The following is a 15,316-nucleotide window of genomic DNA, read 5'->3' as shown; positions in this document are numbered from 1 at the left end:
TGGAGGTGATACTTGAGCATGATCTTGAACAATGAATAACAGGTGAGGAAGCAGATGGTGATTAAAGACCATTATTTCAAGCTTGGTTGTAAACTGATGTAGAGTGAGGGTTAGAGAAAGATATAATTTTCACAAGAAAAGGTTGTTTTTCTTTATTTAAAAATAGAATGCATTTCACATGTTTTATAAGCTAAGGCTAAGAATAAGCCAGGGAGAGAATGATTTGGAAAGGTTGATGACACAGAAAAGTAAAGTAAAAATTGATGGAAGAAAATTCTAGAAGAAAGGGGATGGCCTCTGAAGAGTTCTAAAGGTTAACCTTAGATACCACCAGAAAAGACATCTTGTCCTCAGAAGTTAAAGGGATGGTGACAGTGATGGGTTTGAAAGTAGAAATGTTTGTGTGAGGCTATAAAGGTGGGAAGATAAGAATTTACTTGTGACGACTTATAATTTTTCTATGAAGGGCTCCTAAAATGGGTAAGGAAATTAGGGAGAACGGTGAAAATCCGGAAAAACTGTTGTGGGTAATAAGGTGATGAACCTGATCACAAACACACGCCATTACTGCCAAACAGAGTTGAAGTTTATGTGAGGTCTGAGACCAAATCTGTAGTTGTAAGCACGTCTGTGGGTAGAGAGCCTTCCGCAGCTCACTACAGCCCCAGTGTACAGGGAGATACAATGGGTATCTGGAATAATCCCGATCATGCCTGCAAGAGTAGTTCAAGTCACTGACTGGAGGATCTAGAGTGGAAAAGGGTGAGAAATAAAGCCAGTAGGGAAAGAAACTTGGGAGAAAAGTGTTGGAGAATGGAGGACTCAGTAATCTAAAAAAGGAAGTACATCAGAGTCCAGAAAAGGGAGAGATGAAAGGAAAAGAGAAGGGAAAATTCAAGTTGAAAATTTCAGGGGCTCTTCAGTTCAAGTGATTAAAAGGTTCAATGTTTGGTTACGGGAATGACTGGCCACCAGGATCAAAGGGACTAGCTTGCCTGTTTGGGATGATAGCAGTAGTCTGAATATAGAAACTCTTTAATGTGGGGAAATGATCTCAAGGTAGGTAGGTGACAGTTATGAAGAAGGGTAGAGGTGATACCCCAAAGGATAGAATAAAATACCTTCAAAGGAGAGAAGAAGAAAAATTTGGAAGTAGCCATGGAGAACTAGCCAAAGACCAGGGGGTGAAGGTGAAGATGTAAAGGCAGTGGTGTGCTAGGGTAAGGTTTTTCCAAGTGTGGGTTAAAACACCTTGACAGGCTGTCAAATCATTCAATGGCATGCAACCACCACTGCTTTTTAAGGAACTAGAACAGAAAATATTAAGAGTACATTGCACATAGTAGAGATTAATGATGTTTTGTGAAATTTTTGCTTATTTTATTTATATAACTTTATAAATATGTGTGCATGCACTAGGTTGTGATATAAAATGATGCATTTCTTTTGCCAGTAGTCACTGGCAAAAAAGTTTGAAAAAAATTGTTTAAAGAGAGCAATGGGTTTCCCAGGAAGCACTCATCTCTCAAATACCTACAGGGGTCGGCAAATTGAAGTGTTCATGCCCCATCTGAAGCCGTGAGCTACCACTTAGCTCCAAGTGAATGATGCCACATGGGAAAATGGGCCCACTGGTACCAGATGTATCAACTCTGAAGAGAAGAAATCTACTTTTCTCTGTGAAACCTCTCAGTTTTCAGCTGTTGTGTGAGATCTAAGGGCTAGACTCTGCATGTAGGCTGCCTTCCATCATTTCTGATTAAAAGGACAAATCAATGGATCTAAGAAAGTTTGTTTACACGGAAGAGGGATGAAAGCACGATGGAACTGGAGGAGAGTTCGACAGTGGAGAGTGAGCTGGGGAAGGAAGGGCACGGAAACCCTTACCCTGGAAGCCCGTCACACCTTACGTGACTCAGTACGACTCAAGATTAAAATGATCCAAATATGGAAGCATCTAGAAGTCTCCCTAAAATGTTTTCCTCTTTCTATATTAAAATCTTTCCTCTTCTAATTGTCCTAGCACATACATGAGTCTTTAACTTTCTTACAAACACTGCAACAAATCCCCATTTAGTATCTTGGTACATTAGCCGATACCTAAACATTTCAATTACAGCACAGCGGTGATGCTTACATGCCAATAGCTCAGTCTGAGCAATGTCACACCACCCTTGTTTAGGAGATGCCTGTCCAATTATTTGAATACCTCACTGAATTCTTCCCCTATATTTTCACTTTAAAAAATAAGCAAAAAAAGGATGTAAATGATATTATTGATACAATATTAGTGATTAGTGATACAATACCTAAGTTTCACTGTCAAGTGACACAAAGTGGAAATGATTAACCATGTCAAAAATACAATTCCTTAGCCTCAATCATGAAACACAGGCCAGTCAACTGAGTATTCAATTGTGGGGAAAAAAGTAAAGAACATGTGTTTCAGCTAAATGATAGGCTGTCATTAAGGATTTAAATTTTTTTTGCAATCTGAGAATGAACCTCCTTTTAACATGCAAATCTACTGTTTTCCTTTCATAGTTTGATTTTTGAAAAGCACTGTATAAATGTAGGAAACAGCTTTTATTTATTACAATTTATAAAATATGGTTAATTGTCTACTTTTATATACAATGTGCTACTGAAAACATATGTAAAAGTCAATCTCACGTCCTCATCTCTTTAAAATGATGGGCCTTTTCATTTAATAGGCACCCACTGCTCCTCTTCAGTGCTGGTGAACTTGAACACAGAATCATTTTACACTTCCTTATCATCTGACTACTGCCCTTCTCTAGATTTCATCTTGATTTGTGGCCATTTTCCTAAGTAATTATGATTTATTTTTACCTACTTACCTATTGTCGTTCTATTTTTTCCAACTAGCCAGCAGTGGTAGCTGAAAAGTGACAGGACGCTGATGAAGAACATTGTAGACACAAAGAAAAGAAAAAGTATGTGGAATTTTGCACGTGTATCTGAGAGTTCATTCTGAGGAAAGAAAAAAGAAGAGTTAATTTTGAGGGTGGTCAACCTCTAAAATATACTCTTATTATTTGGTTCTTCCTAAAGATTGTTGAATACACCAAAAAATTTGCCAGATATGAAGAGTAATGAAATAAATTAGATAATATATCCAAAAGTGATATTTCCAAAAATGTCAGAAAGAGTCATTTAAAAAATTCCTCTTAAACATTTAAAAATTTTAGCAATACTTTCAGTAATAAAAGAAAAAGATGGACACTTTTACCCAACATTTTTCTTTTCTGCTTCACAGACATACGTCATGTTACTGCACTTCACAGATACTGTGTTTTTTACAAGACTCTCCACTAGCAAAAAAATGATGACTTGCTGAAGATCAGATGATGGGTAGCAATTTTTAGCAATACAGTGTTTTTGTTTTGTTTTTTTTTGTGAGGAAGACTAGTTCTGAGCTAACATCCGCTACCAATCCTCCTCTTTTTGCTGAGGAAGATTGGCCCTGGGCTAACATCCGTGCTGATCTTCCTCTACTTTATATGGGACGCCGCCACAGCATGGCCTGATAAGCAGTGCGTCGGTCCACCCCCAGGATCTGAACCTGTGAACCCCAGGCCATTGAAGCAGAGCGTGCAAACTTAACTACTACACCACTGGGCCAGCCCCTAAAGCGTTTTTTTAATCAAGGTATGTACTTTTTCTTTTTTTTAGGCATAATGCTGTTGCACACTTAACAGACTACAGTATAGTATAAATATAACTTTTATATGCATTGGAGAGCAAACAATTCCTGTGACTTGCTTTACTGCAATATTTGCTTTACTCCGGTGGTCTAGAACCAAACCTGCAACATCTCCGAGGTATGCCTGTGTATTCAAGCTTTCCCCAATGTCCAGGATTTATGCGAGTTTTCCCTATGTATGTTCAAATATTTGCTTCCTTTAATTATTCACGCTGCTAAACAGAAACTAATTGTGATACATGTAAGTTTAGGTCTGTACCTCGCTGGCCTCTATTCTGGGAGCACCACTGCAGATGCCTGCGGCCTCAGCTGCTCTGCTGCCATCTCTTTGACCCTGCTCCACTCCCGCAGAGCTTTTCTGGTAACTGCTGACTTCTGGTAAATAAATTTGCCACAAGGCTTTGTGAATGGAAACAGCTTCTGTTACCCTTTCTTATGGCTATATTCATTTCAACAGAAGCAAAGTCCTAACTTAGAAGAAATGCGTATCTATTAATAGGAGAAGGAGGAAGCCTCTAAGTGTTAGCTCTTAAAATAAAACCGTACAGGCAAGTGACAGACTTCACAGAACATGAGGTGGTCCTGCCTGATTGAAACACTGTTTAGAGGTTAAAAGGAAGCATTAGATAATTCTGACATTCTCTCTTTCACTTCTCTCCCAGAGCAACCACAATACCTTTTAAATACATCAAGTGATTCTTCTATCTCCTCACCTTGTGAAGCAAATGAGTATTACAGTCATGCGTCAGTTTCAGTCACCGACGGACTGCATGTACGACGATGGTCCCATAAGATTGGTACCATACAGCCTAGCTGTGTGCAGGCTATACCATCTAGGTTTGTGTAACTACACTCTGTGATGTTCACACGACGACAAAATCGCCTAACGATGCATTTCTGAGAATGTATCCCTATTGATAAGTGACGAATGGCTGTCTACATATTCAGTATAAACGTCACAAAAGAGATGACAAGAACGTCATGGCAATAATGTATTTTACCTTTGGACAACTCTCTGTAGATTTCCTGCGGCAAAGCTTGTACAAATAGAGACAATGTATTAACGAACCAATTTTTATACAAAATTATCCTGAATACTAGTTTTATAAATCTTTTGTTTTGAAGGAACACTAAGATGTTGCTCTTTAAAAGTTATTGACATTTTCTCAAAAAACACAGAAGAGAAAACAGACTAGAACATTTAGCTCTTCAAGCACATTTCAGGCACACTTGAAATACACTTTTCCACTCAGTTTTTAAAAAAATCTTCTGATTAGCAGTTTCTCAAAACTAGATCTGACAATTTTTTCTACTACTTTTATTGCTATTGTAACAGCCTTCTAAGTCGTGCTCACTTGCCCCTCTCTGGTCCAGTTTCAGCACAGCAATCAGAGTGACCCCTGACAAGTCAGATCAAGTCCTCTGCTCCCCACTCCACAGTCCTCACAACACCCTCCAAGGCCCTTTGTCATTTCGTCCCCAGACTTGCCATTAGTCTCCCTCTTCCTCACTCCTCAGCCACGCCAGCCTCCTTGCTGTTACTCAAACAGGGCGTGGGTGCTCCCACTTTTGGTCTTTAGTCTCAAGTTTACATGTTGCCTCTGTCTGCAATGTCCTTCTCTCAGCTAGCCACTAACCCCCTTCTAGTCTTTGCTCAAATGTTACCTTCTTACTGAGGTCTACCCTGATCACTCTTTTGTTTTAGTTGAGATATAATTGATGTACAATATATTAGTTTTAGGTGTACAACATAATGATTCAATATATGTATATATGGCAAAATGATCACCACAATAATTCTAGTTAACATTCATCATCATAGTTACAATTTATTTTTCTTGTCATGAGATCTTTTAAGATCTCTTAGCAACTTTCAAATATACTTATTAACTACAGTCACCATGCTGTACATTACTTCTCCAGGACTTATTTTATTTTGACCACCTTTACCCATTTTTCCCATCCCCCACTCCCTGCCTCTGACAACTACCAATCTGTTCTCTGTATCTATGAGTTCAGGGCTTTTTTTTAGATTCCAAATATAAGTGAGGTCTTATGGTATTTGTCTCTGTCTGTCTGACTTATTTCACTTAGTATAATGTCCTCAAGGTCCATTCATGTTGTTGCAAATGGCAGGATTTCCTTTTTTAATGGATGAATAATATTCCATTGTATGTATATGCATGTATGTGTATAAACCATAATTTCTTTATCCACTCATCCATCAAGGGACGCTTAGGTTGTTTCCATGCCTTGGCTCTTATAAATAATGTTGCAATGAACACGGGAGTGTATATATCTTTTTGAGTTAGTGTTTTCATTTCCTTTGGATGATATCCAGAGCTGGAAGTGCTGAATCACATGGTAGTTCTATTTTTAATTTGTTGAGGATCCTCCATATTGTTTTCCATAGTGGCTGCACCAATTTACATTCCCACCAATAGTCCACAAGGGTTCCCTTTTCTCCACATCCACGCCAACATATGTTATCTCATCTTTTCGATAACAGCCATTCTAACAGATATGAGGTGATAGCTCATTGTGGTTTTGATTTGCAATTCCCTGATGATTAGTGATGTTGAGCATTTCTCCATGTACCTGTTGGCCATTTGCATGTCTTCTTTGGAAAAATATCTATTTAGATCCTCTGTCCATTTTTTAATTGGATTTTTTTTTGCTATTGAATTAAAGGAGTTCTTTACATATTTTGGATATTAACCCCTTATCAGATGTTTTCTCTCATTTGGTAGGCTGCCTTTTCATTTTGCTAACGGTTTCCTTTTGTTGTGCAGAAGATTCTTTGTTTGATGTAGTCACACTTGTTTATTTTTGCTTTTGCTGTTTTTGCTTTTGGTGTCAAATCAAAGAAATCATCGCCAAGACTGTCGTAAGGAGCTTACCTCCTGTGTTTTCTTCTAGAAGACTTACGGTTTCAGGTCTTACATTCACGTCTTTAATCCATTTGGAGTTGATTTTTGTGTATGGTATAAGATAGAGGTCCAGTTTCATTCTTTTGCATGTGGTTGGTCCAGTTTTCCCAACACCATTTTTTGAAGAGACTGTCCTTTTCCCATTGTATATTCTTGGCTCCTTTGTCGTAAATTAATTGACTATGTATGCGTGGGTTCATTTCGGGGATCTCTATCCTGTTCCACTGATCTCTGTGTCTGTTTTTATGCAAATACCATACTATTTTGATTAACATAGCTTTGTAACATAGTTTGAAATCAGGGAGGATGATGCCTCCAGCTTTGTTCTTCTTTCTCAAGATCGCTTTGATTATTTGGGGTCTTTTGTGGTTCCATACAAATTTTGGTGCTGTTCTATTTCAGTGAAAAATGCCCTTGGAATTTTGATAGGAACTGCACTGAATCTGTAGATTGCTTTCAGTAGTATTGACATTTTAACAATATGAATTCTTCCAATCCATGAGCAGAGATTATTTTTCCATTTATTTGTGTCTTCTTCAATTGCTGTCATCAATGTCTTATAGTTTTCAGTATACAGGTCTTTTACCTCCATGGTTAAAGTTATTCCTAGGTACAGATCTTCCTCGACTTACAATGGGGCTACATCCTATCGTCCTACTTATGATAAACCCATCATAAGTTGAAAATACGTTTAATACACTAACCCACCAAACATCATAGCTTAGTCTAGCCTATGTTAAATGTGCTCAGAACACATACATTAGCCTACAGTTGGGCAAAATCATCTAACACAATGTCTATTTTATAATAAACTGTTGAACATCTCATGTAATTTATTGAATACTGTACTGAAAGTGAAAAACAGAGTGGTTGCCTGGGTACAGAATGGTTGCAAGTGTATAGGTTGTTTACCCTCATGATTGCGTAGCTGACTGGGAGCTGTGGCTTGCTACCGCTGCCCAGCATCACAAGAGAGCATCATACCACATATCGTCAGTCTAGAAAAAGATCAAAATTCAAAATTCGAAGTACAGTTTCTACTGAATGCGAATTGCTTTTGCACCATCATAAAGTCGAAAAATCTTAAGTCAAACCATCATAAGTTGGGGACCATCTGGATTTTATTCTTTTTAATGCAATTGTAAATGGGACTGTTTTCTTAATTTCTCTTTCTGATCACTTGTTATTAGTGTACAGAAAACACAACAGATTTTTGTATACTGATTTTGCATTTACTGAACTTTACTGAATTCGTTGATTAGTTCTAACAGTCTTTTGGTGGAGCTTTTAGGGTTTTCTACATATACTATCATGTCATCTGCAAATAGAGACAGACAATACTTCTTTCTTTTCTATTTGGATGCCTTTTATTTCTTTTTTTGCCTGATTGCTCTGGCTAGGACTTCCAATATTATGCTGAAGAAAAGTGGCAACAGTGGGAATCCTTGTTAGCTGTGGGCTTGTCATTAACAACCTCTATTATGCTGAGGTACATTCCCTTCATATCCACTTTGTTGAGAGTTTACATCATGAATGGATGTTGAATTTTGGTAAATGCATTTTCTGCAACTATTGAGATGATCCTGTAAGCCTTATTCCTCATTTTGTTAATGCGGTGTATCACACTGATTGATTTGTGGATGTGGAACCACCCTCACATTCCTGGAATAAATCCCACTTGATCATGGTCTATGATTCTTTCAATGTATTGCTGAATTCAGTTTGCTAATATTTTGTTGAGGATTTCTATATCTATATTCATCAGGGATATTGGCCTGTAATTTCTTTTCTTGTAGCAACCTTATCTGGTTTCAGTATCAGGGTAATGCTGGCCTCACAAAATGAGTTTGGAAGTATTCCCTCTTCTACTTTCTGGAGAGTTCGAGAAGGACTAGTGTTAGTTCTTTAAATGTTCACTAGAATTCACCAGTGAAGCCATCTGGTGCTGGACTTTTGTTTGTGGGGAGGTTTCTGATTACTGATTCAATCTCCTTACTAGCAATCGATCTGTTCAGATTTTCTGTTTCTTCACGATTCAGTCTTGGTAGGTTGTACGTTTCTAGGAATCTATCCATTTCTTTTAGGTAGTCCAATTTTTGGCATATAATTACTCATAGTAGTCGCTTATGATCCTCTATATTTCTGTGGTATCAGTTGTAACATCTCCTCTTTCATTTCTGATATGATTTGAGTCCTCTCTCTTTTTTTCTCAGTGAGTCCAGGTAAAAGTTTGCCTCTTTTGTTTATCTTTACTAAAAACCAGCTCTTAGTTTCACTGATCTTTTCTACTGTCTCTTTAGTCTATTTCATTTATTTCTGCTCTGATCTTTGTTATTTCCTTCCTTCTAGTAACTTTGGGCTTCGTTTGTTCTTCTTTTTCTAGTTTCTTAAGGTGTAAAGTTAGGTTATTTGAGATCTTTTTTTAGTTCTTCATGTAGGTGTTTATTGCTATGAACTTCTCTTTTAGAACTGCTTTTGCTACATCCCATAAATTTGGTATGTTGTATTTCCATTTTCATTTGTCTCAAGATATTTTTTGATTTCTTCTTTGACCAACTGGTTGTTCAGCAGCATGCTGTTTAATCTCCACGTTTGTGAATTTTCCAGTTTTCTTCTTATAATTGATTTCTAGCTTCATACCACTATGGTTGGAAAAGATGTTTGATATGACTTCAGTCTTCTTAAATTTATTAAGATTTGTTTTGTGGCCTATCATATAATCTATCCCGGAGAATGTTCCGTGTGCACTTGAGATGAATGAGCATCCTGTTGTTTTTGGATGAAGTGTTCTGTGTGTGTCTGAAAGTCCATCTGGACTAATGTGTCGTTTAAGGCCAATGTTTTCTTATTGATTTTGTGTCTGGATGATCTGTCCATTGATGAAAGTGGGGTATTAAAGGCCCCTACTGTTATTGTATTGCTATGTATTTCTCTTTAAGTCTGTTAATATTTGCTTCATATTTTTAGGTGATCCTATGTTGGGTGCATAAATGTTCTTCTCTCAGATGTTCACTAACTCCCTTCAAGTCTTTGCTCAAATGTTATCTTCCTACTGAGGTCTGGACCCTGATCATTCCCTCTAATACTGCAACCCACCCCTGTCATACCCAAATCCCTTACCCTGCTCTATTTTTGTTTTCACAGCATTTACTTTCCAATATACAATATAATTTACTTATTTCTTATGTTTATTATTTGGCTCCCCCTTCTCAAAAATAAGTTCTACAAACACAGGACTCTTTGTCTGTTTTGTTCACCAATATATCCCAAGCACCTAGAAAACTGCCTGGCACATAGTGGGTGCTAAATAAATATCTGTTGAACGAATGAAGAAAAAGGTAGATTTACGTTTACTAGTCTTTCCTTGCTCATAATGGATGTAAAAAAGTTTAAAAATATTTATTCTTTTTTTTTTTTTGCTGAGGACGATTCACCCTGAGCTAACAACACCTGTTGCCAATCCTCCTCTTCTTATATGTGAGCCGCCGCCACAGCATGGCCACTGACTGAAGAGTGGTGTAAGTCCACGCCTGGGAACTGAATCCGGGTCGCCAAAGTGGAGCTTGCTGAACTTAACCCCTAGGCTGCCGGGGCTGGCTCAAAAAATATTTATTCTTTAATTAATACATCATTACATGCAACCACTCGTGAAATTTCTGATAAAGAAATGTGAAATTCTATAATTTGAACTTCATTCATCTGGCACTGAAGCCTCTTCATTTAAATAGGGCCACTGAATATGGTTACGTAGGTTGTAAACTGAACAAAGGTACTCAGCTAGGGGAACAATAGAGGCCAAAATTCATTAAGCTGAGACCACACAGAACTGGGGTGCTCTATTCTAAAACGCACAAAGGCACTGTAAGTGCTAGCATCCCCTGGTTTTAAATATCCAAACTTTAAAAATCAAATGACGTTTTAATGAAAATCCTAATATGTATCAGATATTTCCCAGAAAAATAATTGTGTTTGATGACTTGAGGCTTTAATTATGTTCTTCCCAACTATGAGTATGAGGAGCAAGTCAAAATTCTAACTAAGTTAAAATTCTAACTTCCTCTACTACTAAGTATGTGACCTTGGGTAAGTTATCTAAGTTCCCAACTCTGAAAATTGGAATAATCATAGCTCCTTCTGCATTAAGTATATTTTCTTTATTTTTGGTGAGGAAGATTCTCTGAGCTAACATCTGTTGCCAATCTTCCTCTTTTTTTGCTTGAGGAAGATTAGCCCTGAGCTAACATCTGTGCCAGTCTTCCTTTATTTTGTATGTGGGTTGCCGCCACAGCATGGCTTGATGAGTGGTGTAGATCTGCCCCAGGATCTGAATCCGCGAACCCAGACTGCCAAAGCAGAGCGTGCCGGACTAAACCACTACGCCACTGGGCTGGCCCCATTATTTACTGTATTCCTGATGCTCTGGCGTCTGGGGCCTTGCTTACTGGGGAGAGACTGCCTCTCCCAGGGCTATCCAGTTCTTAAGGGATAACAAGGAATGTGCCTGTCATATACAAACATATCAATCTAGAGCCCATACTCCAAACTACCTCTTCTATCTGGCTCTTACACTCCGGAGGTAATATTCCCCTGCCCTAATCACTCCAGAGATAGGTACCAGACAAGCAGGGGAATATTATCCAGAACTGAAATTATCCAGACTAGCTAATCCTAAGTCTGCTTACCCTGCCTGGCCTTGCCTTTCTCATGGAAACCATAATAAAGGCTCAGCCTTGCTCCTTCTGCTTCCTGAATGATTCAGTGCTTCCCTGTGTGGCCCTGCATGGTGTGGCATGCCTCCTCCCTTGGGAACTGTGAGTAACAAACTATCTTTTCAATGGTAATCATCTTCTGATCTGTTGGCTTCACCATGCCTGAATAATAATAAAACCTACATTTTTTTTTTTTTTTTTGGTGAGGAAGATTAGCCCTGAGTTAACATCTGTTGCCAATCTTCCTCTTTTTGCTGAGGAAGACTGGCCCTGGGCTAACATCCATGCCCATCTTCCTCTATTTTATGTGGGACGCCTGCCACAGCATGGCTTGATAAGCGGTGCATAGGTCCGTGCCCAGGATCTGAACCTGCAAACCCAAGGCTGCGGAAGCAGAGCACACAAACTTAACTACTATGCCACCGGACCGGCCCCTAAAACCTACATTTTAAAACATCTTCATAGGGTTTTTAGGAAGAGTAAATAAAAAAGTACTTTTTAATCATCATAATCCCCACCTCAAAATCAAAGATTTAAATATGAAAAAAAAAAAAAAATGAAAATGCTGGAAGAAAACCTGGGTGAACATTTTTATAAATTTATAGTGAACACACTAAAACCAGAAATCATAAACAAAAAGTACTGGTTTTAAATAAAAAATCAAAGAATCAGAAATCGTAAAATAAAAGTACTGCTTTAAAAATATGTAACTTTTGCAGGATACAAAATCAACATACAAAAATCAGTTGCACTTCTGTACACTAACAATGAAGTAGCAGAAAGAGAAATTAAGAATACCATCCCATTTACAATTGCAACAAAAAGAGTAAAATACCTAGGAATAAACTTAACCAAAGAGGTGAAAGATCTGTACACCGAAAACTATAACACATTTCTGAAAGAAATTGAAGAAGACACAAAGAAATGGAAAGATATTCCGTGCTCTTGGATTGGAAGAATTAACATAGTTAAGATGTCCATACTTCCTAAAGCCATCTATAGATTCAATGCAATCCCTATCAAAGTTCCAACAACATTTTTCACAGAAATAGAACAAAGAATCCTAAAATTTATATGGAACAACAAAAGACCGCGAATAGCTAAAGGAATCCTGAGAAAAAAGAACAAAGCTGGAGGTATCACACTCCCTGATTTCAAAATATACTACAAAGCTGTAGTAACCAAAACAGCATGGTACTGGCACAAAAACAGACACACAGATCAATGGAATAGAATCGAAAGCCCAGAAATAAACCCACCCATCTATGGACAGCTAATCTTTGACAAAGGAGCCAAGAACATACAATGGGGAAAAGAAAGTCTCTTCAACAAATGGTGTTGGGAAAACTGGATAGCTATATGGAAAAAAATGAAAGTAGGCCCTTACCTTACACCATACACAAAAATTAACTCCAAATGGATTAAAGACTTGAATGTAAGACCTGAAACTGTGAAACTTCTAGAAGAAAACACAGGCAGTACGCTCTTCGACATCAGTCTTAGCAACATCTTTTCAAACACCATGTCTGACCGGGCAAGAGAAACAATAGAAAAAATAAACAAATGGGACTACATCAAACTAAAAAGCTTCTGCACAGCAAAGGAAACCATCAACAAAACGAAAAGACAACCTAACAATTGGGAGAAGATATTTGCAAACCATACTTCTGATAAGGGCTTAATCTCCAAAATATATAAAGAACTCATGCATCTTACCAACAAAAAAAACTACCAACCCAATTAAAAAATGGGCAAAAGACCTGAACAGATATTTCTCCAAAGAAGATATACAGATGGCCAACAGGCACATGAAAAGATGTTCAAAATCACTAACTATCAGGGAAATGCAAATCAAAGCTACAATGAGATATCACCTCACGCCCGTCAGAATGGCTATAATTAACAAGACAGGAAACAACATGTGTTGGAGAGGATGTGGAGAGAAGGGAACTCTCATACACTGCTGGTGGGAGTGCAAACTGGTGCAGCCACTATGGAAAACAGTATGGAGATTCCTCAAAAAATCAAGGATAGAACTACCATATGATCCAGCTATCCCACTGCTGGGTATTTATCCAAAGAACTTGAAAACACCAATTTGTAAAGGTACATGCACCCATGTGTTCATTGCAGCGTTATTCACAATAGCCAAGACTTGGAAGCAACCTAAGTGCCCATCAAGGGACGAATGGATAAAGAAGATGTGGTATATATACACAATGGAGTACTACTCAGACATAAGAAACAATGAAATCCAGCCATTTGTGACATCATGGATGGACATTGAGGGTATAATGCAAAGTGAAATAAGTCAGAGGGAGAAGGTCAAATACCGTATGATTTCCTTCATTAAGTAGTAGATAATAACAACAATAAACAAACACATAGGGACAGAGATTGGACTGGTGGTTACCAGAGGGGAAGAGGGGAGGGAGGAGGGTGAAAGGGATAATTCGGTACATGTGTGTGGTGATGGGTTGTAATTAGTATTTTGGTGGTGAACATGATGTAATCTATGCAGAAATAGAAGTACAATGATGTACACCTGAAATTTTTACAATGTTATAAACCAATGTTACTGCAATAAACAAAAAATTAAAAATAAATAAATAAATAAATAAATAAAATAATACAAATATTTACCTGGTTGATATAACAGAAAAAAAAATGTAACTTTGATAAAAACAAAAAAAACAAGTGTTATAAGATATAAATCACACGGAAAAAACATTTGCAACTCATGACAGAAAAAGGATTAATATCTACAGAGACAGGAGACAGATTAGGGGCTCTCTGGAGCTGGGGATTTCACTTTTATTACGGTAAAACTGCAGTAAGGCTCAATAGCTCAAATAAAAGCAATTACTTCCCTAAAATTGATATGTCTGTTGTTAAGAGTGTGGCTGAAAATAGTTTGGATCACTAAAAGAAGCTCACTATATCCTGGTTAATATTCATTTATTTACAAATAAACAAATATATATGAAGGTAAATTGTAACCCCATCTGCCCTCTGATCCATTACAAATTCTAACTAGTAAAATTAGAATAAAGTATATCTACTTGTAATAAAGAATGAAGTAATTCCTTATAAATACAGCATCTTAAAAAGTGTTAAACATATGTTTTAAGATAGAAAAAAGACTTACCGTCCAAAATTTTATAAAGCACTGTAAAACTGTTGTAGCCACAAAAAGGCAATATAATAGGGAATACAATAAAAATAGCAGGAAGAATTTATAATTAGAAAATCCCACACAGTTATTCACCCTAGAAGAATAAAGAAAGTCACAGTGTAAAAATAAGACAAATCATAAACTCACATAAACAAAAACTAGAATGATGGTTGACAGGGGCTGGGGGGAGGGGGAAATGGGTAGTAGTTGTTTAACGGGTATAAAGTTTCAGTTTTTCAAAATGAAAAAGTTCTGGAGACTGGTTGCACAACAGTGTGAACATACTTAACACTACTGAATTGCGTACTTAGAAATGGTTAAGATAGTAAATTTTATGTTTTTTTTTTTTTACCATAATAACAATAATAATAAATAAGACAGATCAAAAAACTTAATCATTACTACTGGGAAATGGGTCATTTGGGAAGTAGGGAGCAGTATCTTAATTGAGGATATGTGCTTTTAATAAATTCTATGAGGAATTTGGAATTTTAGTGTTAATTTTTAATATATAATTATTTGGGTTAATAACATCAGAATATATTTTTAAAGGAAAACATTTAATATAAACATGTATATATATATGCACATATATATATAACTAGATCAATCTTGATATCTATGAGTAATTAAACTGACCTTCAAAACTTAGGAATGCTGAAGTAAATCACTCTAAATTCTCTCCTTCCCACTTCTCCACCCCCGTATGTGATTTCCTCTATTTTTCATACATACCAAGGACAGTGATGATCCATCTTAAGAATACATCTAAGAA

The 15,316-nt window shown here is 37.1% G+C and overlaps 1 protein-coding gene across 5 annotated transcripts in view; it reads right to left on the bottom strand.

Moving 5' to 3' along the window:
• ZDHHC20 (zDHHC palmitoyltransferase 20) overlaps positions 1 to 15,316 on the bottom strand; it is a 71,470-nt gene that overhangs the window by 13,497 nt on the left and 42,657 nt on the right. For all 5 annotated transcript variants that reach the window (XR_015553504.1, XM_087436314.1, XM_087436315.1 and 2 more), the window contains exons 6-8: positions 15,277 to 15,309; positions 14,515 to 14,635; positions 2,862 to 2,994 (exon numbers count right to left, since the gene is read on the bottom strand). Coding sequence is in view for 4 of the 5 variants with exons in the window: in XM_087436314.1 (XP_087292440.1) it covers positions 2,862 to 2,994; positions 14,515 to 14,635; positions 15,277 to 15,309 (287 nt within the window). In the remaining variant the exon portion in view is untranslated. The remainder of the gene's footprint in view (positions 1 to 2,861; positions 2,995 to 14,514; positions 14,636 to 15,276; positions 15,310 to 15,316) is intronic.

This window comes from Ceratotherium simum, chromosome 10 (assembly GCF_057802395.1).
Source record: "Ceratotherium simum simum isolate JZ-2026a chromosome 10, ASM5780239v1, whole genome shotgun sequence".
In the NCBI taxonomy this organism is placed as follows: domain Eukaryota; kingdom Metazoa; phylum Chordata; class Mammalia; order Perissodactyla; family Rhinocerotidae; genus Ceratotherium; species Ceratotherium simum.
This window is presented reverse-complemented; position numbering and strand designations above follow the sequence as displayed.